Consider the following 24494-nt stretch of genomic DNA (forward strand, 5'->3'; position numbering starts at 1 on the left):
TTGGACCCCACAAAAGGAAAATGGGTTCTTTGAGCACCAGAGTCCTTTGAGATTCAGCCATTTGACAACAGGGAAGCAGGTTAGAGTGGCAGGTTCCCAGTGAACTTAATATTTCATTATCTTGCTAGGTACATTTATAATTAAATTTAAGGATACAGTCTATCCCTTCAGAGATTATATCAACAGGTATTACATATGAAACAAATGCCTTTCTCTCAGAAGGAGGCCAAATGGGGGGTGCTGGGTGGCTCAGTAGGTTAAGGGTCTGACTTCAGCTCAGGTAATGATCTCACAGTTTGTGAGTTCGAGCTCCGCATTGGGCTCTCTGCTGTCAGCAAAGAGCCTGCTTCAGATCCTCTGTCCCCCTCTCTCTCTCTGCTTCCCCCCCAACCCTGCTCTCTTTCTCTCTCTCTCTGAAACATAAATAAACATTTAAAAAAAAAAAAAAGGAGGCTAAAGGAAGGGCAGGGTTGTTCAGCAGGCCTGCTTCCTATGTCAATTTGTCTCTCTTTTTGTGTATGTGTATGTGAGGAACAATGGTAGACTCTCTTGGAAGCGAAAAGGCCTTAAAGATCATTCGGGTTCAGTGGTTTTAAAATTTGTTTTTAGCTGAACCGTTCCTCCTAATAAACTCTGGTGCAGGAGTCCAAGATACAAAACATAAATAAGAGCTATTCTGATAATAGCAGCGATGGGGAGCAGACCTGTCCCTTTGATTCTTCTTGTTCTGCCTCAGCCCCTGTGCATTCCCTGCTCATCCAGCCCTCCCTCCTAGACTGAAAAGCCCTGATGTGGCTCACCACCTCCCTGGCTAGCTAGCTTCTTCTTGGGCATCACCCTAAGGTCAGCCCTGGCTCGCTTTCGGAGGATTTGTGTTGAGCAGAGGTTGGCGTCCATCAGAACCCTTTGGGGTTGCAGTGGATGGGCCCAGGAGGCAGTGGGGCTGAGCCAGCTCAGAAGAGGATGTGACTACACAGCTGAGTAAGCTACATGTGTGCTTACAGTGTATACTGGTCAGCTGGGGCCGCTGTAACAAGTATCACACTGGGCGGCGTAAACAGTAGAAATCTATTCCGTCAGAGTTCTGGAGGCTGGAAATCTGAGATCAGGGTATCAGCAGGGTTGATTTCTTCTTATGCTTCTTTCCTTGGCTTATGGATAGTTCTTCTTCCTGTATCCTTACGTGGTCTTCCCTCTGTGTATGTGCCTTCATCTCCTCTTATAAGGATACCAGTCACATTGGATTGGGGCCCACTCATATGATCTCATTAATCGCCTCTTTAAAGATCTTCTATCCAAATAAGTCACACTTTGAGGTCGTGGGGGTTAGGACTTCAGCATGTGGATTCGTAGACGATGCAGGTCAGGGCATAATCCTATGTTTCTGTGGAGGTGCTCCGATCTTGGGAATGAGAGGACCAGCGGAGACGAGGGTCTGGGTTTCAGACCCAGCTGCAGATGACCAGCACCTTGCCTGGAATCCCCTTCCAGCCCTCAGCCCCTTCTGTGGCCTGGCCAAGTGTGCTCATCCCTCAGGTAGCAACTCAGATGTATCCTCCTCCAATTACTTATCTTTTTGGGATCACCTGGTCCTTTTTAACCGCTGCTAGCATGTAAATTTAATATTCCTCCTGCTGAGCATGTCAGCACCAGTCCCAGAATGTGGTCTAGTGCATTTTAAAGTGCTTAGTACACTTTGAAAGAAAGAGAACATGAGAGGCACACAAGGGCCATTGACTGGTGACTCAGTCCCAAAAAGTGTGGTGCAGAGTCCCAACTGCATGTTCTGAGACCAGGGCCAGAGAGCCAGGTCAGGTGGGAAAGAATGATGGGTAAAGTGTGCAAAGAGCTGGGGTTCAATGTCAACGAAAGGGGAGAGGTGGAAAATGGAGTCTTTCCTGGAATGCAGAACTGGTGTGTTGGAGTCCTGGAACCCTTCATAGCAGTGGTTACATGCCCTGGCAGGGAAGGAGATGGACCCAGGTCTGAGTGCTGGCTCTGTCACTAAGTGTGTGCCCTTCAGCAGTGTGCATCTGTTTCTATACCTCTGTTTCCCTGTGTGTAAGATGGTGATGATACCTGTCATTTGTTTGTACATTTAAGATTTAATAGGAGCTCAGTATGCAGTAGCTGCCACTTCTGTGGGTGGAATGCTGCTGTGGGTTCAGGTGATCAGGGGCCCGAGGAGACAGCTGGGGTGTGGCTTGTGAGTAGGTCAGTGGCAAGCTGCCCTCGACCCGATTTTCAGCACCATTGTCAGTACAGGTGTGTGGGTGTATTAGCGTTCTCCAGAGAAACAGAACCAATAGGATACACATAACACACACACACAGGGGCTCCTGGGTGGTTCAGTTGGTTGGGTGTCTGACTTCAGCTCAGCTCATGATCTCACAGTCCATGAGTTCGGGCCCCGTGTCAGGCTCTGTGCTGACAGCTCAGAGCCAGGAGCCTGCTTCGGGTTCTGTGTCTCCCCCTCTCTCTCTCTGCCCCTCCCCTGATCATGCTCTGTCTCTCTCTCTCTCAAAAATAAATAAAAACATTTTAAAAAATTTTAAAAGAAAATAACACACACACAGGTTGATTTACTATATGGAATAGGAATTGGCTCGTGAAATTATGGAAGCTGAGAAGTCCAAGATCTTCAGTGGGCAAGCTGGAACATCTAGCAAACTGGAGACCTGAGAGAGCCAATGGTGTGGTTCCAGTGTGACCGAAGGCCTGAGAACCAGAAAGAGTCAGTGTTTCAGTTTGAGTCCAAAAGCAAGAAAAAGTTGATGTCTCAGTTTGAAGGCAGTCAGGCAGGAAGCATTTCCTCTTATCTGGGGGGGGACCAGCCTTTTTCTTCTATTCAGACCTTCAACTGATTGGATGTGGCCCACCTATATCAGGGAGGACAATCTACTTCACTGAATTCTAATGATTTAAATGTTAATCTCATCCAAAAACACCTTCACGGAAACACCCGGAACAATGTTTGATCAAATATCTGGGCATCCATGGCTCAGTCAAGTTTACACATAAAACCAACCATCACAGTGGGGAGGGCAAAGGTACAGGCATTCTCCACAGAGGTCTTGGCCTGTGGTAGGTTCACTGGAGGATGTGCCAGCAGGCTGGCAGTGAGGGTACACGTGATTAGGTTGTCTAGGCAGTGGGCCAGGTTCTGTCCTCTGACTCATGGAAGGGAAGAAGAGAGGAAGGGACTTCTCTCTGTAGCTTCCTGAGCTCTTCAAGTCTGGCCATCAGAGGTCAGATGGCCCCAGACCTCCAGTGCAGGCCAGGAGGAGATGCACATGAGCGGGGGTGAGATGAATTGACCTAGGTGACAGAGATTCATGCTGAGGACAAAGGTTTGTTTTTAGCTCTGTGGTAAAGTGAGCCAGGTTACTGGGAGTAGGTGGACAGTAAGCAGGGATGGCTGCCTTGGCTTCCACTTCTAGGCCAACCCCAAATATGTGACAGGGGAGGGGAGATGTGCCCTCCCCTCTAACTGCCCCGGATGACTTTCTCTCTAGCTCTCCCCATCCCTTCCTCCTGCAGGTGCTCCCTCTAGTGCCTCATCTCTAACTGTTTGCTGCTGTGGTTGAAGGGAAAGCAATCAGCTCAAGATCCCACTTAGGGTCAGGTTACAAGATTAACTCCAAACAGGATTAGGCTCATCCTTACAAAGCTGAATCCTTTGCATTGTAGTGAGAGTGGGGTCTCATCCTTTCTAGACAAGACTTACCGTGACATGTTGTAAAATCTCTCCAACTGGAGTGGATTGTGTTAGCCAAATGTAAATAGATTATGCTCCCAAGTCAGAGCATTTCATTAATATGCCATACATAATTAGAACCTTTGTAGGGACTTTTGCACATTGTAAAGTACAATTCAATAAGAATAAGAAAACAATAGCAAACATTTATTGGTCACTGTGTGCCTAGAGATCCCGTACTATGAGCCTCATATGCATTTTGTCATCAGAATAATCCTATGGGGGTAGATGCTGTTACTCATCCCCCTTTTCCAGATGAGGAATTGTGGTTTCAGGAGATGAAGTAACTTGCTAGTATAGATCCCATGTTGATTAGATTGGACATGTCCTGACCCCATACTGCCCATGCCTTTAACCCTGTGGTATCACCTCCAATAACATGCAGCTGTGACCCAAAGAAAGCTCTCAGTCCAGTCAGAAGGCCCCTACTTGGCCCTTGTAATCCCCCAGGTTTGGCAAGGCTTGTGTCTCCACACACGAGTTACAAGCATCCATCTGGTAGACCCCGATAGCCCAGAGGGGTCTGTTCCTAGCGGTGGCATTACTAGAAAAACAGCCTCTGAGGAAGTTTTGTTTCTTTCTAATGCTTGAGACAAGGTTGCATTTGAGAGAAGAAACTTCGCAGCAAGATCTCTACTTCCGCCTTTCCCAAACATCTACTTGGGCCTGGCTGCCCTCTGGCTGAGAGGAGAGAGCCTGCTGGGGAAGATGCAGGCTGGGAGGCCATGCTCTACACCCCTGCTTTACCAGTTTGAAGGGAATTATGGCCCATCCATTATCACCCTTTTCTTAGATGGGCTCTCTAAAAGGAACAGAGAGGACGCCTGGGTGGCTCAGTCGGTTGAGCCTCCGACTTCGGCTCAGGTCATGATCTCATAGTTTGTGAGTTGGAGACCTGCATCAGGTTCACTGCTGTCAGCACAGAGCCTGCTTCGGATCCTTTGTTCTTCTCTCCCTGTGTCCCCCCCCCCCCCCCCCCCCGTGCTCACGCTGTCTCTCTCAAAATAAAGAACATAGTAAATAGATGGATAGATAGATCGATAGATAGCAAGCAGAGAATAAAGAATTGAAAGGCGATGTTGTTGGCAGCCAGGTTTGGATGGCCTGGGGAGGAATGCCTGAAAGAGAGAAGGCCTACCTGTGAGTCACATTGCTGTCCAGTTTTCATAGGGGAAGAGCTCCAGGTACAAAGAACGAGTACTTTGGTTTTTGGTTAAAACAGAAATGCTCAGACTTAACTAACAACTTTATGGGTTCATGTATGATGTAGAGGTTTATCATATCCAAAGTGAAGGAAAAAACTATAGTGCATTACTTATTGCCTGTTCCTGTCTGTAGCTCTCCGAGCTTAACTTGAAAGCTGTAGAAGGTTAGACTGAGGAAGGAGAGGTAATATAGTGGGGCCAGCGTGTTTCTCCTTCGTCACCTCATCTGTGAAGAGCATCCTGGAAGGAGTGTTCTCAAGCAGAGGTAAAACCACCACTGAATTTACACTGTGGGATTAGACACATTTCTGTTGCTGAGAAGATCTAGAGTCACATCTCTTTTTCTAAAGGAGCCAAATGCAGGCAGGAGCCGGCCCCAGCAAGCAGGAGGCCCCTTCATTTCCAGCTGAGCCATGTGTTTGATTGTGGGGGACTTGCTACTGGTTTTCCTGGAAAATGTGGTTGTTTGAAAACACAGAGCATGGGATTAGTTCCTTTTGTTATTTGGGTGAGAAGCTCCCTCAGCAGTACACTGCTACATTGCCTTGACATCTACATATTTATGCCTGTCCAGGTGACTGTTCCCAAAGAGGTACACTTGGTAAGTGTTAAGTGTAGTGAATCCTGTGTCAGACCTAAAGGCCAAGGATATACTAAGGACCTTGAAATGACCTCCCAAATGTATCAAGGAGAAGAGTGATTTTCTTCATAACCCCATCCATCCACCCACCTATCCACAGTCCAGTGCAGTTCTGAATGTAGATGCCTCAAAACAGCCCTCCACTATTTTTAATGAAGGGGACCTAGTTTTTCTTTACCTGAGACCTATAGAGATTACCACATGAATAGTGCAGGAGCACAGGCTAAAAAACAGAAGAGATTCACAGTACGTGTCTCTTCTTCCTTGGGAATCCTGAGAAAATTGTAGCAACAGGGTAGAGCGTGTGATAACCAGCTTGACTACCCACGAAGGAAAACGTCCAGCTTTGGCAGGTCGGGGTTCCTCTGCTTCAGAGTTCAGTTAGTATACATTCAGTTTAGCCTAGACATGTCCTTCTATGACCTTTCAATATCCTTGCAGTTTGTTATTTTCTGCCTTCTAAAAATGGAGACCCTGAGCATCCCTGCAAGCCCTTGTTCCTTGTGTAGCACAACTGGGGTCCTGTCTTTGGGGTTGGTGCAGCTTATCCTTTATTTCCTGAACCACATTAAAATTGAATTTGGAGTGTTCTGGCTATTAATGGCATTATTAGCTTTCCCCATGGCCTCAGAAAGATGCCAACAATATATCCTTTTTCAAGTAGATTATCATGTGTATCTACATACACCTACCTCACACCCAGTGTGGTGGAGTTGCAGGGGGTCCAACATTGTCCAAGGACAGCTCTATTCCCCAGCTCCTTTTCCCTGCAAATCCTCCTTAGTGCTCACTGAAGTTCTTAGAGCTCTCAAACCCCAGTTGCTGAAAGGTCAGAGAATTAGGCAATTTGCCCCAGTATGACCCTTTTAATGTCCCTATTGTTACTGTATATAAAATAGCTTGAACTTGTGCTTATATCCTAAAAGCTTTGTTTAAAATTTTTATTATTTCTGCGCTTTTATAGCCAATAAATGCAGAACTCAGAGAAGACTGCTTTTATTAAAGAAATTGCAACCAGCCACTTTTGACCAAAAGCTTATTGAAAGAAGTCTCATGAGCACAGTGAGGTTTGCCACAAGACATGTTGTGACAGCTGCAGAACAAAGCGTTGCTGATGCCGCCTCCAGCTGCCCTCACAATCCTAAGGAACACTTAACTTGCCCTTTGTCTGGTGGCTTGTATCCAGACTTAGTCAATCCTCCAAAAATGACTGAGTGATTTTAAACAACAGGCTGGTGGGGGCTGTGATTTCTGATTTGGGCTTTCACTGTAGGAAACCCCAAGAAGCTCACCTGTTCCAATCCAGTGGAGTCTGGACATTTCGTATTTTTATCATCTCCTCAACCTTCTTTCTTAAAGTCAACCTTATTAAAATGGATTTTTTTTTCTCCCTAGGTAATGACCAAATCACATCCCCCACTCTCATCAGATTTAAAGTCAAACTCTTTGTTACAGGATACAGTTCCAACAGTTGCCATGTGTGTGCTCTGTTAAGTCAACGCCCAAGAAGCTTTCACCCTTAAGTCTATATTCGGGGAAAGTTTGTATTACGTATCTTATGTTTTCTCCCCAATAGTAGTCATGAAAAGAAGGGGCGGTTTTCCACTTCAGATTTTCATGAAATGTTAGAAAGGGTAAGAGTTTGATTAAATTGTGTGCCATTAATCATAAGTGCTTTTTTTTTTTTTAGGTTGCATTTGATGCCAGAAGGCAAACACAACCTGCATCTACGTTTTGCAAATGAATTCAATAAGTTAGCAGAAGACTTCTTACAATAAGAATGCCCACTGCTGGGAGCTGGGCATTCCTTAGTGTGGGGCTTCAGCCTGTTGCCACCTGTGAAACACACCCGTCACACCTCACCTCACCTGCCTCCCATGCTTTCTACTCCCTGCAAAGTACTCTCAGACATACACAAATAATGACCTATTAAAACGTCTTCTAGGGGCATCTGGGTGGCTCAGTGGATTAAGTGTCTGCTTCTGGATTTCAGCTCAGGTCACGATCTTGTGGTTCATGAGTTCGAGCCCTGCATCCTGCTCTGTGCTGACAGCTCAGAGCCTGCTTGGGATACTTTCTCTGCCCCTCCTCCCCTCATACTCCCTCTAAATAAGTGAATAAACACAAACAAACTTAAAGTCTTGTAGCTATAAAGGCTACAAAAATTAGATCTGATTTTTTAAACATTAAGTTGTGAATTCTACCATTAGTTAAAATAAATTCTGGTTGTGATTTACTTTCTCTCGTATCTTAGGTGAAGCATTTGGAGTATTTATCACTATTATTTCAGGGTACATTGAATCTTGAATTTATGCTGTACTTTTTATCTGAGAGGTACAAGTTTTCGCTGGTCTTTTTACTTGTGTTTATCACATTGTTCAAAGTAGAGAAACACGACCCTCCATACTACATTTTCACAAGGGTTGCTGGAACTACAGCAAGTAAGGGAGGAAGGTTTGCTTTGTCCTTAAATCTCGATTCACTCCTGGACATGTTTACTGGATTCATTTACTTTAATACTTGGGGTCAGTGAAAATGAAAAATATGTCTTTATATCTGTCTTTATTAAAAGAGCAGAGAAGCCATTAACTTAAAAATACTTAACAAAAATCCAATTTTGTTAAGATGACTAAACCCAGAAGCATTTACTGGAAGGGCACCCGGGTGGCTCAGTCATGAGCTCACTGTTCTGGATGTTGAGCCTGGTGTCCAGTTCTGCCCTAACAGTGCAGAGCCTGCTTGGAATCCTCTCTCCCTCTCCCTCTGCCCCTACACCACTTGTGCGCACACTCTCTCTCAAATAAATATTAAAAAAGAAAAAAAAAGATAAGATGTAGTGAGTTAAAAACCAAAAAAAGCATTTAGTGGAATAAAAATTACCTGAAATGAAAAAAGAGACCACACAGTTTTAGACACATGCTTTTTTATTAGTATAGATATCTTAGACAATACTGTAATTTTTAGGAGTTCCACATTATTACATCAACAGTGTGAATTTCTGACAGAGGCAAAACTGAGCACCATAGTATACAAATAGAAAGACCATGCTTGATTGAGGACAACAGAAGTTCACTAAAGATGCACGATGTATTTGAGAAGTCCTTAAGCCTCGTCCTCGCCCTCCTCCTCCTCGAACTCACCCTGCTCGTCGGCCGTGGCGTCCTGGTACTGCTGGTACTCGGACACCAGGTCGTTCATGTTGCTCTCGGCTTCGGTGAACTCCATCTCATCCATGCCCTCGCCCGTGTACCAGTGCAGGAAGGCCTTGCGCCGGAACATGGCCGTGAACTGCTCCGAGATGCGCTTGAACAGCTCCTGGATGGCCGTGCTGTTGCCGATGAAGGTGGCCGACATCTTGAGGCCGCGCGGCGGGATGTCGCACACGGCTGTCTTCACGTTGTTGGGGATCCACTCGACGAAGTAGCTGCTGTTCTTGTTCTGCACGTTGAGCATCTGCTCGTCCACCTCCTTCATGGACATGCGGCCGCGGAAGATGGCAGCCACGGTCAGGTAGCGGCCGTGGCGCGGGTCGCACGCGGCCATCATGTTCTTGGAGTCGAACATCTGCTGGGTCAGCTCGGGCACCGTCAGCGCGCGGTACTGCTGGCTGCCCCGGCTGGTGAGCGGCGCGAAGCCGGGCATGAAGAAGTGCAGGCGCGGGAAGGGCACCATGTTCACGGCCAGCTTGCGCAGGTCGGCGTTCAGCTGGCCCGGGAAGCGCAGGCAGGTGGTGACCCCGCTCATGGTGGCCGACACCAGGTGGTTGAGGTCGCCGTACGTGGGGGTGGTCAGTTTCAGGGTACGGAAGCAGATGTCGTACAGCGCCTCGTTGTCAATGGAGTAGGTTTCATCTGTGTTCTCCACCAGCTGGTGCACCGACAGGGTGGCGTTGTAGGGCTCGACCACCGTGTCTGACACCTTGGGCGAGGGCATGACGCTGAAGGTGTTCATGATGCGGTCGGGGTACTCCTCCCGGATCTTGCTGATGAGCAGGGTGCCCATCCCAGACCCTGTGCCGCCCCCCAGCGAGTGGGTCAGCTGGAAGCCCTGCAGACAGTCACAGCTTTCTGATTCCTTCCTCACCACGTCCAGGACCGAGTCGACCAGCTCGGCTCCCTCTGTGTAGTGGCCCTTTGCCCAGTTGTTTCCAGCACCGCTCTGGCCTGCCAGAGGGAAAGGAGAATATTAGACACTAAAACATAAGGAAATCTGAATTCTTTCATTTTGACTATAGACTAATCTTGGAATTGCAGATTCTTCTCTTTTAGATATGCTTTCTTACAGAAAATTTTCTATACATCCATGATCTTCAAAAACACTGGAGATCATAAGCAAGTTTATTCATATGGAGTTATTAACTGATCAAGAAGACGGTTTAACAAAACCCAACTGGTTTTAAAATTAGGAACAGGAAGCTTCTGTGAATAGGTTTAATAAACAGGCAAGGGCAAGGGTACAATATGATCCAAAAAGAAGATGGGCTCCAATCTGTCTCCACTTCTGGTCACAACCTGTGCCTTTGGCCTTTGGCTTCCTGAAGTGGTTACCTGCTGTCTCGGGCCCTCTGACATTACCGGCAGCCTGTTACCCTTCCTGTTGGAAGGTTCATCACTGCTCAGTATTCTTTACTGCCACGGGCTGCTCTGTAGTAGGAGCACCATAGAAGCCCTCTGCAGGCTGACAGCTCTTTGAGCTGCCCAGAGAGGGGCCAGAGAAGTGGCCAGGACCCAAGGCTGTCCATGGACACACAATCTCCACCTTAGCATTCAGCACCAAGAACGATGATTTCCACAGTGTTGAGAAAGGAGACTCACTGAGCCATTTGCCATGGATCAGGACTACATACCGAACACGAAGTTGTCTGGCCTGAAGATCTGGCCAAATGGTCCAGACCTGACCGAGTCCATGGTGCCTGGCTCCAGATCCACCAGGATGGCCCGAGGTACGTATTTGTTACCTGTGGGGAACAGAGCCAGACTTAGACCTGCAGTGGGCAAGGGAATCACAGGCAAGACTGTGCTCTATGTGCCTTTCACGGCAGAATCATTAGAGAAAATTCTAGCATCTGAGGCAAAAGTGAGCAGAGGTGCTTTTCTGCTTTAAAAGAGATGATGGCATGCTTAGTCATGGCAAACATGCAGGAGTCGTAAGGAACTATAAAGTGTATTTTTGCCAGTTGACATTTAAAATGAATGCAAGAAGCATGTCTTTGGCATTTGTACGTTCCTAGCACATTCCGTCTGCCACGGTATGCAAAGCAAGGTTGACTGGGCAAAAAAACAAAACCAAACAAAAAACACTGTAATAATCACCAGCAGCTTCGTTGTAGTACACATTGATTCTCTCCAGCTGCAAGTCACTGTCTCCATGGTAACTGCCAGTGGGGTCGATCCCATGCTCATCACTGATGACCTCCCAAAACTGGGGAGAAAAAAAAAAAACACATGATGGCCTAGCATCCTAAATATCAAGAAGGATGGCCCTTTTCTCCCTGTCATGTCCTTGGAACAGTGGCCATTGTGGTCAGACAGTGGAGGAGTCCTATAGGCCCAAGCCCCTGTTCCTCCAGCAGCTGCTGCAGAGGGGCTTGGAAATCTGCAGAGCATCGGCCATATTATGGCGACAGACTGCAAAGCTGGGAAGGGCACTGAACCAGGAGGGTGAGCCCAGCAGATCCCCTTCTAGGGAAAGCTATGGATGCTGGGGAGGCCATCACCCCCAGGCAGGGCTGAATGTCACAGCATCCCAGCTGATGCACGGGTCCTGCCACCCAGGACCAAGGACCACTTGGACCCCGCCCTGAGAGACTGCCTCCAGGGATCAATGTCTCCTGGCGCAAACCCCACCCAGCCCTCCAGGCAGCACAGTTTTCTACCACTGACATCCTGTGGCCTGTCGCCCCTGCCCCCAGCAGGGGATGGTTGGGGAAGGGCAGGCAGGAGGAATCTGGGAGCCCGATTGGGGACAGTGGCCAGAGCAGGGCACGCTGAGGGCACAGGCTCCATTGTGAATTTGCAGCAGGAAAGGGGGTGGGGAGGTTGGGGTGGGCAATATGGCGGTTCTGAAAGAGACCACGTCCTTGTCCAGGCGCCCGCCCACACCCTTGCACCACGCTGGCTCCTGCCTCGCCCACTGCGGTGGGAAGTCCCAGCCCCAGGACGGTCACCTGCCGCCTTCCAGACAGGAAGTCAGACTCTGACATTGTGTATCATCACGTCCAGATGGTGCTCATATTAGGGAAATTATCTAACATCCTCGTCTTTGTAACCCGACAAGAAGTCTCTCTAGCTTGTCACCCCAATGACATTGCATTTTTTTCATTCAAACTATAAAGGAAAATAAACAAATTGAATTCCACATGAGGCCACTGGATTAATAAGACCTCTGCCCCTACCCAAATTTCAGAGAGTAATACATCCAGGGCAATGTCGACTACGTCTGGCAGAAGGGCCGTGTCCGAGGAAATTTCAAAAGGCCTTGATTAAAGGCACACACAACTGCGTCGCCGCGCGCATCGTGGCAGGTTGTGTGGCTTCCTGGGCCCCGCCCGGCGGCCGCGCCGAGAATGCGCCACCGGGCCGGCGGGCTACCGCCGCCTCCCCCCGGCCCCTTCCCTGCACCCTGGGGTCCCGCCGCCCCTGACCCGGGTCCGCACCCTCGGGGCCTGCCGCCCCCTGCCCAGCCCCTGCCGGGCGGTGCGCCCACCTTGGCGCCGATCTGGTTGCCGCACTGGCCCGCCTGGATGTGCACGATCTCGCGCATGGTGCCGGCTGCGGAGAGGGTGGAGGCGCTGGCCCTCGGAGCTGTGCACGGCGCGACCGGCGGACTCCGCAGCAGAGACCAGTCGCCGCCCCCCAGCCCAGCCTTTTATATGGGGGGACTGGTCCCCTCCCCGGTCTGGCCTGCGATGACGTAATGGAGGGCGGAGCTGGGGGCGGCGCCGCGGGGACTGCGGCACCGCGAGGGGGAGCTGGGGCGCGGTGCGAGGTGCGGGGGCGCTCCGGCCTGACTGCTGACTGCGGGGAGGGCGCCCGGCACCTTCGTCCGGCGGCCAAGGGCGGTGTCGCGGCATCGGGCCCAGCCAGCCGCGGTCGGCTCGATCCACGGACGCTGCCCCACCCTTGAACTGGGTCCTTCAGTAAACTGCATCCACACCCACCTTTCCACTCTGGATACCCGAGAGGGGCTGGAAACCTGGGTCGCGGAACCAGGGGGAGGGGCTGCCTCCAAAAGGGGTCCTCGCCTCCTCGGAAGGGCGAGAGGCAGCGAGTACCCTTTGGAGCAGGGAGACTAGGAGTGATAGTGGGCTCTAGGTCTGTTCGCTAAGCTTTCCTGCCTGCCTCTCTAGGCAGGGTCCCCGAGTCCCGGCCGCATTCTTTTTCTATTTAGGGTGGGAATTCGCAGCTAGTCTAAACGAGGGGAGGGGGCGCAGGGTGGGGAAGAGTGAGGGGTTTCTCGGTGAGAGCAGATGGGAACTGTGTTCAAGGAAACCAAGGATGGCAGGGCATTTTCCTTCTACTTGTGAGGAAGGTGGTTGGTTTGGGAGGGTGCTGGATTTGTCTCAGTCTGCTTTGGGTCTTCTTCATAAAAACCACTTAAATGTGGAAAATTCTGCGTGCGAGAGTGTGTGTCAGAGAGGATATTCTAGCTACACATCAGCCCAGGTATGTGTGCCTTGCATTCAGTATGTCACCTGGAGCTCACCGCAGCCTTATAGAGCTGCCCAGTCTGGTTCAAAGGCCACCAACCACGTGTGACTACTAAACACTTGAAATGTAGGTAGTCTAAATTGAGATGTGCTTTAAGTGTAAGTATTCACTGGATTTCGTGGACTGGGCACGTTAAAAGGCTGTAAAATATTCCATTACTACTTTTGTATATTGATTACATATCAAAATAATATTGTGGATCTATTTTTAAAATTAATTTCACTCATTTTTCTTTACCTTTTTAAATGACTGCTGCACTAGTAGTGACTACTGGAAAAATTTGTTACCTTTGTGACTCATGTGGTATTTCTATTGAACAGCCCTGTTCTAGAGTAAATGTAATGACTCTCCCAATTTCGCAGCTTGGAGAAGGAGGCTCAAAGAGCTGACTAGCTACAAAGCTAGTAAGTGAGGACATCCAGATTCCTTCTACAAAGACAAAGCCCAGGTGAGTTTTAAAGGCTTGGTCAGGTTGACGTAACACCCAATCTTAATTATTCTCAAAGATGATCCTGAACATTGGGCTAGGTGAGCAGGGACCTGGGGACTGTTTTTGTTTCCCTGCACATACTTCTTTTCCTCTCTGGGGCCAGTTTCTCCAACTATAAAATGATGATAATTATAGGTGCCCTGCAGCCAGCTTTGTGAGTAGGAAATGAGAAGCTCTATATGAAAGCAAGTCAAGTTTATGGAGCAAAACTGCCCCCCATAAAACCAAGCTGATGCTGTCGTTATAAGTAGGAAGCCTGCTTGCCATGTTAATAGTGGGCATATATCAGAGGCGGGCAGTGCCATGGCTTCATCACACCTGCTTTAAGAAGCTAGTCCTTTGGGGTCCTCTCAGAACCAGTCAGGTGCCTGATGCCCTGTCTCAGAAAGGGATGGGTTTCCTAGGCTCTCTCCTCCCCTCCCTCCCCTTGCAGATGGGCCCCCAGTACACAGTCCATCCCACTGATGCTGTTCCCAGGTTCCTAAGGCCTGGCCTCCTACCTTCTCCCCATGTCTGCCTCCAACTAGGACATCTTGGACTCTTCATGACCAGCCAAGCTTGGTCCCCTTCAGAGAATGGCCCTGCCCCAGGTAACTTCACCAATAGCACAGTGCCACAAAGATTTTCTGGAGATAATTGCCTCTGGCCTTGTTGTTGCCTTCAAGATGGGGACTTGGGGCCAAATAGCAGAAGATGTGACCTGATAGGGACCTTACTGGGGACATGGGACCCTGACAGGGGTGCTTTTCCCTACCTGTGGAGGGCTAGATCACCCTCACGGATGGTGCCCCCTCTGCTTTGTTTTGGTTGGGTCCTTAAGCACATCACCTACCTTCTCTGAGCCTCTGTTACCATATCCGAAACATGGAAATCTGTTTTTGTTATGTTGTGTATGTGAGACACAATGTGAGCTGGACGTTTAGTGAACATGCAGTCAATAAATAAATGACAACATTGATTACAGCAGGCCCAGGCACATGAGGACTGCCCGTGGATTACTGGCAACAAATGTCCTTGGCCGAGGCTCCCTCCTCCCGCCACCCAGTCTGCACCCAGCCTGCTTTCTCCTCTGCTCACTCCTCCCCCAGTCCCCGCCCCTGTTGTCTGTTGGAATATAATCAAAGAAGCACACAGCCTCAGGTGACTCATCCGATGGCTGTGAGCTCCAACTCTCCTCCATGTGGGCGTCGCCAGCACCACCACATTGTCACACAGCAAAGCTATGCTGCACAGCACCCATGCAGATGATAACAGGGGAAACGAGGCCCACTGATCCGCCCCTTCCCTGGAACAGGCTTTTGGCAAGCTTTGGGGAAAGGTGGTTTTCTCCCCTACGCTCCTGTATAAAAAAGGAGCAGATCTTCTGGCTGTTGGGCAGGGTGGTGGGGGAGGAGAGCCAACATCCTCCTGCCACCTGGCATTTCCTGCTTTGGACTTGATGTCACTGTCGAGTGTTTGAGCCATCCCTGCCCTGAAGGCACTTTGGGGTGATGATGACAAAATTCAGACTGGAAAGGAAAGGAGTGAATTCCCAGTAGAAGGCTGGGCCGGGCCTGCATTTTACAGAGGGACTCAGGATCTCACGTTTCGCTCTGCTGGGCTGTTCTTATTTCCTGCCTTCCATGAGAGGAGTCTTGTGAAAGCACCCTGGAGATGTGGGATGATGATGAACATTGCTCTCAGTGGATGCCATCTCTAACGCGACACATGTGATCTGGTTGAGAGAGATTTAATTGGGATTCTGAAATTTTGAGCATCAGTAGAATAATGAAAACCCAAGAGCCATTCCAGCAGTAAAGTTGTATGAATTATTCTGGAACAGTCTCACAGTGTATTTGTTTGTGTCCTCAGAGGAGGTCCAGGGGACAAAGCACTTCCACTTCTCTTTCCTGTGAAACTCGTCTAAAATAGCCTTGCCTGCTATATGTGTGCTGTGAGCACACATCTTCATGCTTTTGAATAAAAGCATTTCTTTATGAAGATGGAGGAAATTTACTTAAAGCACCTAAAGTGCTTCCTCTTTATAAAGACCACCTAGGTGTCAGTTGATTATCCTACTCTTGATTTTAGCTCAGGACATGATCCCTGGGTTGTAGGGTCCAGCTCCGCACCTAGTGTGGAGCCCACTTAAGATTCTTTCTCTCCCCCTGCCCCTCTCCCCTGCTCGTGCTCTCTCTCTCTAAAATAAAAATAAATAGGGGCACCTGGGTGTCTCAGTCGGTTAAGCGTCTGACTCTTGGTTTCCTCTCAGGTTATGATCTCACGGTTTGTGAGTTCGAGCCCCGTGTCAGGCATGACACGGATAGCATGGAGCCTGCTTGGGATTCTCTCTCTCTCCCTCTCTCTCGTCCCTCCCCTGGTCACTCTCTCTCTCAAAATAAATAAATTTTTTAAAATTAGTAAAATAAAAATAAATAAAATAAATAAAAATAAAAAATTAAAAGATTGCTTAAAGTATAAATAGTCTGAGCCCCAATTTAACTTACTTTGAAAATGTCATTTCCACCATGTTATAGTTTATAAATGTTTGCACCAGATAATAATAATTTGGAGTAAATATATGGCAATGTTTTTTAGCCCCTTCTAGAATGTTTCATTCCCAGTATGTGTTACTTTTACTAGAATTGTCAATCTGGACCTTTCAAAATAGAAAACAACAAATATGTGTGTGTGTATGTATGTGTGTGTGTGTGTGTGTGTGTGTATAATATACACATACATTATATACACATATATATTTTATTATGGTAAGAAAACTTATTTTACATATTCATACTTTCTGACTACAAAATTAGAAATTTTAGAAAATACTAAAGAACATTGAGTGTCTTTCTACCCTTCTCTGTATGTGCTTTTCTTCTTCCTTTTCCTGGTCATTTGGGTGTTTCTGTTTGTTCTTTTTTAACATCATTTCAGTTACGTTCACCTTGGACATTAGAAATGAAGAAATACTATATTTTTTTATGCCACGACCTAAATCACAGTCTTACAAATTCTCAAACATATGTAACCTTCTCCCAACTGTTACCATTTTCCCCATAATCTAGAGCATCTGGAACATACCAGATTCTCCAAACTCTGCTTCACACACCCAGGGCTGTTCACATGACTGGAATGAATTTCCCCCATTCAGCCCACTCCCGCATTGCCTGGATGGAATTAAGAGCACAGGCCCTGGATGGAGTGGGTGCAAATCCTACTCTAACACTCATTAGCTGTGTGACTGAGAGAAAGTTACTTAACCTCTCTGTGCTTCAATTGCTTCATCAGTAAAGTGGTAATCATAATAGCACCTACTTCTTAGAGTTGCTACAAGGACCAAATGAATTAATATGTGAAAGCAATTAGAATACCACCTGCCCCATAGTACGTGTTATATAAATATTAGCTATTATAATTGGTATTATTTCCTTCCTTCCCTCTTTCCTTCCTTCCAGGGAGCTCCTGTCCATAAATCAGGGCTCACCTCCAATGTCACTTTTTCTGTGATGCTCCTTCTTTTGTACCTCATAATATTGTGTACACACCTTCATGTTATCATCTTGACCATTAGTCCCTGAGATGAATTACAGCAAGGAAAAGTACTATTGCAGAAATAAACACACAGAAGAACTGGGCAAGCAGTGAGCTGAGGCACCATTTGAATGCTGTTTCCCCTCCCAAACCCCAAGGGCCTACAGGTCAACGGGTGTTACCACACCGTGCAGGAAGCTCTGAGCCTGAGCACCCCCACAGGACACTACCAGCTCCTAGAGGAGGCGTGGAACACGAGAGAACCTATTCTCATCATTTCCAACTTTCTGGCTCCCTCGCCACCTGTTTTCTGTATACAGACTTTTTTCCACACCAAAATCTGAGTTGCAAAGAATCTGGGCGAGGCCAGCCATGCTGACTCCCATGGGGCCAAGCTGGGTGCACAAAAGGTGCTGGTCATTTTCTTGGAAGCTCCAGGGCTCAAGTTGTGTTCTGTTTCACCATCAAGGCAAATGGTGATTACGGAAAGGTTGACATCAGCATTTTCCTCCCTGTGGTGAGAAAGCCATTAAGTTGTGCAGAGCCTAATAATTCTGCCTTCTGCTGAAAGCGTGCTAGGGAGAGGCTTCCAGAGCTCATAGGCAGGGAGTGCCAGGAGCTGTTGCCCTGGCGTCCTTGGCCCAGTGGCTGCAGCTCTGGCCGGGCTTTGCCATCCTGGAAGGTGTTCCAGGCCTTCTCAGTGCCTCAACGCAAACTGCCAGTGTTTTAGCCCATAATGTAGGAATCACCCCCTCTCTGCCCACCACCAACATGGGCTGTACAGCTGTCTCAAGAATGGTCTTTGGGGGTGCTTGGGTGGTTCAGTCGGTTGAGCGTCTGACTCTTGATTTTGGCTCAGGGTATGATCCCAGGGTCATGAGATCGAATCCCACACAGGGCTCTGTGCTGGGCATGGAGCCTGCTTGGGATTCTCTCTCTCCCTTTCTCTGCCCCTCCCCCACTCTCTCTCAAAAAGATAAATAAATAAAATATTTATATATAAAATAAAACACTTCTAAAGAACGGTCTTTGCAAGCAACCGCCACCACTCAGAAAACACCTAGGGGGAGAATGCACTCAAAATACAAAGTGCCTTTTGTTTTTAATTACAATATTGAGGTACATTTTTTAAAAGCTTTATTGGACCTAGCGCATTTAAGTTACAGAATAGTATAGTCGCGCGGGGCTTCCTCCATCGTACAGCCAGGAGTCTTCAGAGAAAACTCTAAACTGTCTCTCATCATGATTTCCCAACTAATTCCCAGAAATACTTGCTATGACTGAGTAGAAATACTACTACTTTTTTGTAATCAGTTTTGTTTTGTTTTATTTTTACTGGAAGCCTGTATGTCCCACTCCCCATCTACCCTCTGACAACTATCAGTTTGTTCTCTGTATTTATAGGTCTGATTCTGTTTTTTATTTATTTGTCTTTTAGATTCTCCATATGAGTGAAATCATGGGGTATTTGTCTTTTTAGTCTGACTTATTTCACTTAGCACAATACCGTCTAGGTCCATCCATATTGTCACAAATTACATGAACTCATCCTTTTTATGGCTGCATAATATTCGTGTGTGTGTGTGTGTGTGTATGTATGTGTGTGTGTGTACCACACCTTCCTTATTCATTCACCTATGGATGGACACGGGGTTACTTCCATATCTTGGCTATAGTAAATAATACTGCAATAAACATAGGGGTGCATATATCTTTTAGAATCAGTATTTTCATTTTCTTTGAGTAAATACCTGGTAGTGGAATTATTGAATCATACAGTATTTCTATTTTTAATTTTTTGAGTATCCTTCATACTGTTTTCCACAGTGGCTGTACCAATTTACATTCCCACCAACAATGCACAAGGGTTCCTTTTTCTCCACATATTTGCAAACGTTTATTATTTCTTATCTTGTTGATTTTAGCCATTCTGACAGGTATAAGGTGATATCTCATTGTGGTTTTGATTCACATTTCCCTGATGATGAGTGATGCTCATCTTTTCATGTACCTGTTGTCCATTTGTATGTCTTCTTTAGGAAAATGTCTATTCAAGTCCTCTGTCCATATTTTAATTGGATTGTTTGTTTGTGGTTTTTTTTTTTTTTTTTGGTGTTGAGTTGTGTAAGTTCTTTATACATTGTGGGTATTAACCCCTTATCAGATATATAATTTGCAAATATCTTCTGCCATTGAGTAGGTTGTCTTTTAGTTGATGATTTCCTTCACTGTGTAGAAGCTTTTCATTTTGATGAAGTCCCAATAATTTATTTTTGCTTTTGTTTCCCTTGCTTTAGGAGACAGTTCTAGAAAAACGTTGCTACAGCTGATGTCAGAGAAATTACTGCCTGTGCTCTCTTCTAGGAATTCTATGGTTTCAGGTCTCATATTTAGGTCTTTAATCCATTTTGAATTTATTTTTGTGTATGAAAGAAAATGGTCCAGTTTCATTCTTTTGCATGTAGCTGACCAATTTTCCCAATACCATTTATTGTCATGCTACAGGACTATACTGTCTTCGCCACTGTATAGTCCTGTAATCAGTTATTCTTTATGCCTAATTGTCATGTAGTACAAAAATAGTAATAGGCAGCATTTCAAATATGTGGTAGATGAAAGTTGTTAAATTTATTATTTAACTATACCAAATTTTGTTGAACACTCATAGTCTGATGCTTGTGTAACATGCTACCAATAGTCTTTTGTTTTTCTTAATTATGAGGAATATTTGTTATTTCCACTCTTTTAATATTACCAGTAAAGCCAATTTTGCCCATTTTACAAGTTTACCACAATAAGTATAGCACTTACTAGTTTTCAAGACCTAAGAAAATGTTTGAGATGGGGTGGGGAGGAAAACTCCAAAATATAAAAAGAATACTACAATAGTAATATTCATAAATGTTTAATTGCATACCTACCAAACATAGCAGTCAATTAGTCAAATGTAACTTAACTTTTATATCATAACATAAAAATATTACAATTAGTGTAAACATGAAATAATTAGATTCTTTTGATAACCAGAAGAAAGAAGGAGGTATGGGGACAAATATGTTGGGAAAGGCATCCTCTGAGAGAGATTTAACAAGAGCTGAGAATGTTGAAAGAGGAAAGGGAGGGGCACATTGTGTGCACAACTACCTTGGTGAAAATGAAAGGGGAGATGTCTTGGACCAGTCATTTCCCCTCACTGGCCAGCAGGGGGTGCACTGGCCAAGCACAGCTTTGTGGCTCTGTGTGTGTTGGGGGACTAGGGGAGGGTTAGGCCTTTGGGTGAGTTTTAGGATAGAGGAGCAATGTGCAACCAGACACAACTATGTACTGGGTGTTTCAGAGTCAAATTTCTGTTAACTCAGGGAATACTGTGTTGATTCACAGATGACTTTTAAGATTGGATAGTTTTGCAATGAATGAGGCATTTGGATCCTGTTGAGATGCCAATACTGATATTGGAGAAATGAAGCTGAACATAGTGCACAGGCTGAGGCTTTCCATAGTGGGGAGAGCCCACTATACACTGAGTACAGGAATAGTAAGAGAGGGAAAAGGCCCAGCAAGATTAGGAGCTGAGTCAATAAATGAACTGTCAAGTCTGATGAGATGCTGGGACCAGAACCTGCTGTCCAATCTTAATTTGGAGTTGAAAGGAAGTGATGGAAAAGCAAGACAAGGAAAACAGGAAGTACATGTAGAAGGAAAGTTAGAATGGGCCCTCAACCCTGCAGGGCTGCCTCAAAAAATCTTATGTTGCTACTCAGAGCCCAGCCTAAGCTAGCAATTTCCACTATAGCCACCTGTAGTTGCAAATTTAACTTACTGAATTGGGACCAGTCCTAAGTAAAATTGTAAGGGTGGTTAAATTTCCCTTTTAATTCTTTTTATCACCTCTTGCTACTCTTCCTGAAATTTGAGCACACAAGCTCTATCCCTTTATGAAAATCTGTACCAAAAAAACATTTAATATCAGTCAATTAAGGTCTTATTTTGATAAGTATATTAGCTTTTCCAAGAACATTCACATTGATCCATAGACTTCTGTGGCCAAAGGGGATCTGAAAATCATATTTTCTAAAATTAAAAGAAATTCCCAAATAAATCTATCTTGGTCTCTGCCCCCTCTTTGCAGAATTCCTAGCAAGAAGTCATATAGCCTGTCCTTGAACACCTACCTGCCTTAGTAGGATGCTCACTGCAGCACCAACTGTTGCACTATTGTGTGACAAGTACTATACATATGTCATTTCATTTAATCCTTGCAATAACCCTCTGAAGTACATACTGTTATGATCACTTTCTGGAAAAAGAAGCTAAGGCTCAGAGAGAATGAATACTTGCCCAAGGCCATACAACTAGTAAGTAGAAACATCATGTACTCTGTGAACATAGATTCAAATGTCAGAACCAGACGTTTCAAAGACCATGTGCTTTCCATTCCCCAAACTGTCCATTTGGAGAGGGCAGAATTCTAACACAGATCTGAGAGCCACCTGGCCCTGGGGTGTACATGACCTTTTCCCAGTTACTCAAACACTAATCTAGGTACTACTGTGAAGGGATTTTGCACATATAATTAAGATTCCAGTCAGCTGACCTTAAAATAAGGAGATTATGTGGGTGGGCCTCCTCTAATCACATGAACTCCTTTAAAGCAAAGAATTTTTTCCAGCTGGTAGTAGAAGAAGACATCAGAATTTTGAAGCAGTAGAGACGCTCTCCTGCTGGCCTTGAAGGAGCTGCTACCACGTTGTGGAGATGTCCAGGTGGCAGGCAACATCAGGCAGCTTCTAGGATCAGAGAATGGCCTCTGATCAACAGCCAGCAAGCAAATGGGAACCTGAGACCTATGAGTGCGAGGAACTGACTTTTGCCAATCACCCAAGGCCATGGAAGAGGGCCATGGGCTCTAGATGGAGCTGCCCAGGATGGTCAGTTGAGGACATGAGCAGAGACCCATGACTCTTGCCCCCAGAAACTATAAGATGATTATGATGCTTTAAGCCACTCTGTGGTAACCTATCCCACAGCAATAAAAAACGACAGGACCTCCTCTTTGGTGAGTGTCTTAGGTCAGTCCCCAACAAGCCAACCTGAGACAAGGTTTACTAGGGAGTGAAGTTTACTAGGGAGGTGGTTCCAGGAAGCAGCAAGAGGGTAGTGAGGAACCGAACCAGGAAAGGGAAGTCCCCAAGCTGCATTTGCAAGCAGGTTACTGGGGTGGGCACAGGGCTCCACAGTGGGGGATCTGTAAGGGACCAGAATTGTCACACCAAGAGCCAGGAAAGCTGGCCTATTTTGCCTCTAGTCTGTCCTTTAACAGTCCTCCTTCCAAAGGGGCATTGTGGGCAGGACATGCAGTAGGGGTTCTGGGAAGAATGAAGGTCACAGGAACATGGCCTGGTACCAACAGTGTCTGCTACAAAGTTCCTTAGAAAGTTCCTTCCTATCTATTGATACATACCATTTAGCCATTGGTTCAGGTTTGGTTCGTCAGCTAAAGATGTGTATCTTCTCCACACTTTTCAGATACCCGCAGTTTTCATACTCCTAAGGTATTGCCTCACTGGCTAAACATTTCAAGTTTCTTCCTGGACTCCCTCCCCGCAGCCCCATGAAACAGGATTTTGAGTTCAGAACTAGTTCGATTGTTCTTGACTATGAGCTATGAATGCAGCTCGGACCACATCAGCTTCTGGGCAGCCTCATCATACTGGTGACTCATATGAAGCTGTCCTGGTTCTTTTCGGAGTTGCTAAGATCTCACTCTTCCTGTTCCTCTGCTGTTAGTATTTGGATTGTAGGGAAGGACATTTCGTCTGCAGGTGATCTTGGGCACCATTAGGGGCTGATAAAGGCACCATGTTCATGACCAGTTTGTACAGGTCTGCATCCAGTATTTAATGTACTTAATGTAGGTACAATCAATAAACAAGCAAGGGCAAGGGTACAATATGATCCAAAAAGAAGATGGGCTCCAATCTGTCTCCACTTCTGGTCACAACCTGTGCCTTTGGCCTTTGGCTTCCTGAAGTGGTTACCTGCTGTCTCGGGCCCTCTGACATTACCGGCAGCCTGTTACCCTTCCTGTTGGAAGGTTCATCACTGCTCAGTATTCTTTACTGCCACGGGCTGCTCTGTAGTAGGAGCACCATAGAAGCCCTCTGCAGGCTGACAGCTCTTTGAGCTGCCCAGAGAGGGGCCAGAGAAGTGGCCAGGACCCAAGGCTGTCCATGGACACACAATCTCCACCTTAGCATTCAGCACCAAGAACGATGATTTCCACAGTGTTGAGAAAGGAGACTCACTGAGCCATTTGCCATGGATCAGGACTACATACCAAACACGAAGTTGTCTGGCCTGAAGATCTGGCCAAATGGTCCAGACCTGACCGAGTCCATGGTGCCTGGCTCCAGATCCACCAGGATGGCCCGAGGTACGTATTTGTTACCTGTGGGGAACAGAGCCAGACTTAGACCTGCAGTGGGCAAGGGAATCACAGGCAAGACTGTGCTCTATGTGCCTTTCACGGCAGAATCATTAGAGAAAATTCTAGCATCTGAGGCAAAAGTGAGCAGAGGTGCTTTTCTGCTTTAAAAGAGATGATGGCATGCTTAGTCATGGCAAACATGCAGGAGTCGTAAGGAACTATAAAGTGTATTTTTGCCAGTTGACATTTAAAATGAATGCAAGAAGCATGTCTTTGGCATTTGTACGTTCCTAGCACATTCCGTCTGCCACGGTATGCAAAGCAAGGTTGACTGGGCAAAAAAACAAAACCAAACAAAAAACACTGTAATAATCACCAGCTGCTTCGTTGTAGTACACATTGATTCTCTCCAGCTGCAAGTCACTGTCTCCATGGTAACTGCCAGTGGGGTCGATCCCATGCTCATCACTGATGACCTCCCAAAACTGGGGAGAAAAAAAAAAAACACATGATGGCCTAGCATCCTAAATATCAAGAAGGATGGCCCTTTTCTCCCTGTCATGTCCTTGGAACAGTGGCCATTGTGGTCAGACAGTGGAGGAGTCCTATAGGCCCAAGCCCCTGTTCCTCCAGCAGCTGCTGCAGAGGGGCTTGGAAATCTGCAGAGCATCGGCCATATTATGGCGACAGACTGCAAAGCTGGGAAGGGCACTGAACCAGGAGGGTGAGCCCAGCAGATCCCCTTCTAGGGAA

At 46.6% G+C, this 24494-nt stretch overlaps 2 protein-coding genes across 5 annotated transcripts in view; one reads left to right on the top strand and one right to left on the bottom strand.

Annotated features, from left to right (window-relative positions):
• Positions 1–7838, top strand: part of BPHL (biphenyl hydrolase like) — a 38251-nt gene extending 30413 nt beyond the window's left edge. For all 3 annotated transcript variants that reach the window (XM_027040186.2, XM_027040187.2, XM_015073576.3), the window contains exon 7: positions 7293–7838. In XM_027040186.2, coding sequence (XP_026895987.1) covers positions 7293–7380 — 88 coding nt within the window. In that variant the 3' untranslated portion in view covers positions 7381–7838. The remainder of the gene's footprint in view (positions 1–7292) is intronic.
• Positions 7839–8508: 670 nt separating this feature from the next.
• TUBB2A (tubulin beta 2A class IIa) lies at positions 8509–23743 on the bottom strand. 2 transcript variants are annotated; one of them, XM_027040188.2, is made up of 4 exons: positions 12308–12467; positions 10915–11023; positions 10449–10559; positions 8509–9765 (listed from the first exon to the last, which is right to left on the bottom strand). In XM_027040188.2, the coding sequence occupies exons 1-4, from the start codon at positions 12362–12364 to the stop codon at positions 8705–8707; spliced, it is 1338 nt and encodes a 445-aa protein (XP_026895989.1). In that variant the 5' UTR covers positions 12365–12467; the 3' UTR covers positions 8509–8704. The 2 variants fall into 2 exon arrangements, with proteins under 2 accessions (XP_026895989.1, XP_026895990.1); XM_027040189.2 differs by lacking the exons at positions 10449–10559; positions 10915–11023; positions 12308–12467 and adding an exon at positions 23652–23743.
• Between the last annotated feature and the right edge of the window lie 751 nt (positions 23744–24494).

Source organism: Acinonyx jubatus, chromosome B2, assembly GCF_027475565.1.
Source record: "Acinonyx jubatus isolate Ajub_Pintada_27869175 chromosome B2, VMU_Ajub_asm_v1.0, whole genome shotgun sequence".
Taxonomy (NCBI): Eukaryota; Metazoa; Chordata; class Mammalia; order Carnivora; family Felidae; genus Acinonyx; species Acinonyx jubatus.

Bases quoted from the DNA above. Each gene is read 5' to 3' on its own strand.
- TUBB2A (XM_027040188.2), bottom strand. From the start codon at position 12,364: ATGCGCGAGATCGTGCACATCCAGGCGGGCCAGTGCGGCAACCAGATC. The intron at 10,560-10,914 runs GTGATTATTACA...TGTTCCCCACAG, and splicing joins GTACTACAACGAAGCTGCTG to GTAACAAATACGTACCTCGG. The intron at 9,766-10,448 runs GTATGTAGTCCT...TCCCTCTGGCAG, and splicing joins GCCAGACAACTTCGTGTTCG to GCCAGAGCGGTGCTGGAAAC.